A 4,791-nucleotide genomic window follows, 5' to 3' on the forward strand; every position below is an offset into this window, starting at 1 on the left:
AGGTACACATTCTTCCTGCAATTGTCCAGGTATATACTTTCGGTGTTAGCTAAACAGTGAGTGCATGCGTGGTATCCCTTGTTTGTCTGTCCTGAAAGGTTACTGAGAGCGGGCCAATCATTGATGGTCACGAACAGCAACGCCTTTAGGTCAAATTCTTCCCCCATGTGCTCATCCCACGCACGTACACCTCTTCTATTCCACAGCTGTAAGAGTTCTTCAACTAATGGCCTTAGGTACACATCAATGTCGTTGCCGGGTTGCTTAGGGCCTTGGATGAGAATTGGCATCATAATGAATTTCCGCTTCATGCACATCCAAGGAGGAAGGTTATACATACATAGAGTCACGGGCCAGGTGCTGTGATTGCTGCTCTGCTCCCCGAAAGGATTAATGCCATCCGCGCTTAACGCAAACCATACATTCCTTGGGTCACTTGCAAACTGAGCCCAGTACTTTCTCTCGATTTTTATCCACTGCGACCCGTCAGCGGGTGCTCTCAACTTCCCGTCTTTCTTACGGTCCTCACTGTGCCATCGCATCAACTTGGCATGCTCTTTGTTTCTGAACAGTCGTTTCAACCGTGGTATTATAGGAGCAAACCACATCACCTTCGCAGGAACCCTCTTCCTGCGGGGCTCGCCCTCAACATCACCAGGGTCATCTCGTCTGATCTTATACCGCAATGCACCGCATATCGGGCATGCGTTCAAATCCTTGTACGCACCGCGGTAGAGGATGCAGTCATTAGGGCATGCATGTATCTTCTCCACCTCCAATCCTAGAGGGCATACGACTTTCTTTGCTGCGTACATATTGTCGGGCAATTCGTTATCCTTTGGAAGCTTCTTCTTCAATATTTTCAGTAGCTTCTCAAATCCTTTGTCAGGCACAGCACTCTCTACCTTCCACTGCAGCAATTCTAGTACGGTACCGAGCTTTGTGTTGCCATCTTTGCAATTGGGGTACAACCCTTTTTTGTGATCCTCTAACATGCGATCGAACTTCAGCTTCTCCTTTTCACTTTCGCACTTTTCCCTTGCATCAACAATGACCCGGTGGAGATCATCATCGGGCACATCGTCTGGTTCCTCTTGATCTTCAACTTCCTCTTGATCTTCAGCTTCCCCCGTTGCAGCATCACCGTATTCAGTGGGCACATAGTTGTCATCGTCCTCTTCTTCTTCGCTGTCTTCCATCATAACCCCTATTTCTTCGTGCTTCGTCCAAACATTATCGTGTGGCATGAAACCCTTATAAAGCAGGTGGGTGTGAAGGATTTTCTTGTCAGAGTAAGACCTCGTATTCCCACAATTAGGGCATGGACAACACATAAAACCATTCTGCTTGTTTGCCTCAGCCACTTCGAGAAAATTATGCACGCCCTTAATGTACTCGGAGGTGTGTCTGTCACCGTACATCCATTGCCGGTTCATCTGCGTGCATTATATATAATTATGTGTGTCAAAAGTAAGAAAATTAGACAAGTATCTATCTAAAGTAAGATTTTTTTTCTTTCAGAAAGAAGATAAGAACAAGAGGCTCACCACGGTGGTGCCGGCGACGAGATCGGCGCGGGCGATCGACGGCGGTGAAGACGAGGATGGGGCGTGACGGACCGCTAAACCTAGACAAATCTCGGAAAAAATGGAGCTCGGAGGTCGAGCTTCGAGAGGAGAAAGCTTAATTGGTGTGGCTCGGGCATTTCATCGAACACCTCACATGCATAAGAGGTGAGCTAGAGCACCCAAATTCCCTTCCTCGCCGGCCAGCAAAAAACAGAGCACTGTGGAGTGCTCTGCTCGCCGGCGATGGGGTATATATAGGCAACTCATTTGTCCCGATTCCTGCCACGAACCGGGACCAATGGTTGTGGGCCAGGAGCGAGACCCATTGGTCCCGGTTCGTGCCAAGAGCCGGGACAAATGGGCCCAGACGAACCGGGACCAATACCCACGAGGCCCCGGCCGGCCCCCTGGGCTCACGAACCGGGACAAATGCCTCCATTGGTCCCGGTTCGTGGCAGAACCGGGACAAATGGGCCCAGATGAACCGGGACCAATACCCACGAGGCCCCGGCCGGCCCCCTGGGCTCATGAACCGGGACAAATGCCTCCATTGGTCCCGGTTCGTGGCAGAACCGGGACTAATGGGCTGGCCAGGCCCGAACGAAAGCCCCTTTTTCTACTAGTGATTGTGCATTGTGGTGCACAAGATATTGCTGTTTACTTTTCTCAGAGTCCAAATTCTACATCTCTGACCAAGTACATAGAAAAAAATACTATCAAAATCTACAATATCAAAGCATCACTGGTTATATTTTAATTAGTTTTTCATATATATTGATGATTCTTCTTATAAACTTGGTCAAAGATAGAAATTTATTTTTTAATAAATAAAATACACCTTCGAAGTAGAAGAAACAGAGTGTGATTTTTTTATTAATTTCATGAAAGTAAGTATATAGCATCCGTTTTACGCCTAATTGTGCCATTGTTACTGTTTGTTTGGGGAACGAGCTTGGCGTAGGCAACCTGAGGGCCGCATCATTCACAGTTGTCATTCATTATGGCGGTTGAAATGTACTAGTTGTCATTCACATGGGCCGCATCATTCATAGTAATGTAGTACGTTTAACTAATCTTTCCCCAAATAACAATCATTTTTTAGCAACTTGTAATCTCACCCTAATTAGCACCCACAGTATGATGCTTTGGTCTCTCACTGGGTTTTATCTGTTCCTGGCACATGTTTTACTGAACAAGACAGGAGAGACCTTGCAACCGTTCACTCATCGGTCGATCAAACAATGCACATCAGAGCACACAGGAAGAAAACTAGTTTTCAGAGGAATTAATTACTTTTGTCAATACCTCTTATCCCCTACCAAATCCATTAGCGGCAGAATTTACCGACTCCAGAATCTATATGGATGCAAGCGCAGAATAATTACATCCTTGTACGACGTGCTCTCCTCGAATAATTTGATGGAGGAGACAAGCAAATGCTGTAGTTATCAGCCCTGGTGATTGGTGAAGATCCCCATCATCCAGCTTTGTCTGCATCTATATGGTTTAGGGTATTCTGGAAAGAAACAAAAAAGAAAACGAAAAATGTAGGCAAAACAGAGCAGCACAATGCTCATCAACAGTTAATATCTGGACATCAAGGGAATATATGCATATATCCTTCTCTACTTAATACCAAACTCAACATTACTTTTTAGGCCAAGGACACCATAAGTGTCACACTGAAATTATCAAGTGCTTACATACAAGCATATACTATTCCTTCAGGGAAACCCCACATACTTACGTACATAGGTATGCGAGTGACTCTTGTTACCAGCCCAGAAACTACAATACTTCATTCATTTTACACCCTCCTTTTCAAAAAAAAATATATTTCATTTTACACCCTACAGTGTACCAAAATGACCCCATGCATGCTAAACCAGCCCTTCAAGTTCAGCCTCTACCGACTCTGCGATCCCACAATTTCCACCATCAGTCAAGGACCAATTTACATCCGTCTCACCGACCAGGACAGATTTGCAGAACGACAGATCTCTTCGGCCACCCTGGTCAGAGAGCTGCTGCTGCTCCGGGAGAATGCACAACTCAGAGTAGATCCACGCTTTGATGTTGTCAATGGTCTGCCTGCGCTTATACGCATGTTCAATGACTTTCTTCCCAGCCGACGTCCTGACAGAGATGCGCATCCCACCTCTCTGCCACGTGAGGCCGCGAAACACAACATGAAGGGTAGATTCATCTTGCACGCCGTAGTCAGCCAATGTGCGGACATCCTCCAGCTGCTTCCCAGCAAAGATGAGACGCTGTCTGCCAGGGGGAACGCCGGTTTCATCAAAAACCTTTGCCTTCACACTGTATATGCTATCTTCTCCCTCAACCTCAGTAGTCATGATCTTATCAGTCAGTGTCCTGACAAAGATATGCATCCCACCTCTCTGACACCTGAAGCGAAGCACGATATGAAGGGTAGATTCATTTTGCACGTTGTAGTCAGCCAAGGTGCAGCTATCCTCCAGCTCATTCCCAGCAAAGACGAGATGCTGTCTCCCTGGGCAAATACCGGTTTCATCAAAAATCTTTGCCTTCACACTGTCTATGGTGTCTGCTTGCTCAACCTCAATAGTCATGATCTTGTCAGTCAATGTCTTCACAAAGATGTGCATCTGCGGGGAAAGGTCAAGGGTGAGGGTGGACTCCTCCTTGATATTGTAGTCTTCAAGGGTACAGCTGCCCAACAAGAGTTTTTGCTGGCCTGCAGGGATGCCCTCCATGTCTTGAATCTTATCCTTGACATCCCAGATCGTATCTGATCCCATGACCACAAGAGTGATAGTCTTAAAACAGTGAATCTTTTTTTTTTGCGAAATTTTGAAGAGTGGATCTTAACAAATATCTGCATCTGTTGAACGGGCGCACAAAACATTAGCATCTTAGACGACATGCTTTAATTGAAGACACAGAACGATAAATGAAATGAGGTTCCAACGGATAGTAGAACCAAAAACAGAAATCTGCACATTAACCACAACAAATCATCAGGTCCCACGGTTAACAGTTGGTGTTGCACGGGGTAATACATCTTATTCAGATCAAAAAGGCTAGGGATGTTCACTCGACCCATAGCATAAGAATGAATTACAAATATAAACATCAGAGCTATCTCTGTGCTATGTTGTCAGTACTTGATAGATGTTTTTTTTTTTTGAGAAAATCAAATATCCTACACAACGTTGACAGATATTGTGATAAAGACATG

At 45.6% G+C, this 4,791-nt stretch overlaps 1 protein-coding gene across 1 annotated transcript; it reads right to left on the reverse strand.

The window, feature by feature from the left end:
- Window positions 1–3,342: 3,342 nt before the first annotated feature.
- Window positions 3,343–4,586, reverse strand: LOC123100772 (polyubiquitin-like). The gene has a single exon (XM_044522652.1). It carries the CDS (start codon window positions 4,349–4,351, stop codon window positions 3,449–3,451), a length of 903 nt encoding a protein of 300 aa, XP_044378587.1. The 5' UTR covers window positions 4,352–4,586; the 3' UTR covers window positions 3,343–3,448.
- Between the last annotated feature and the right edge of the window lie 205 nt (window positions 4,587–4,791).

Source organism: Triticum aestivum, chromosome 4D, assembly GCF_018294505.1.
Source record: "Triticum aestivum cultivar Chinese Spring chromosome 4D, IWGSC CS RefSeq v2.1, whole genome shotgun sequence".
NCBI lineage: Eukaryota > Viridiplantae > Streptophyta > Magnoliopsida > Poales > Poaceae > Triticum > Triticum aestivum.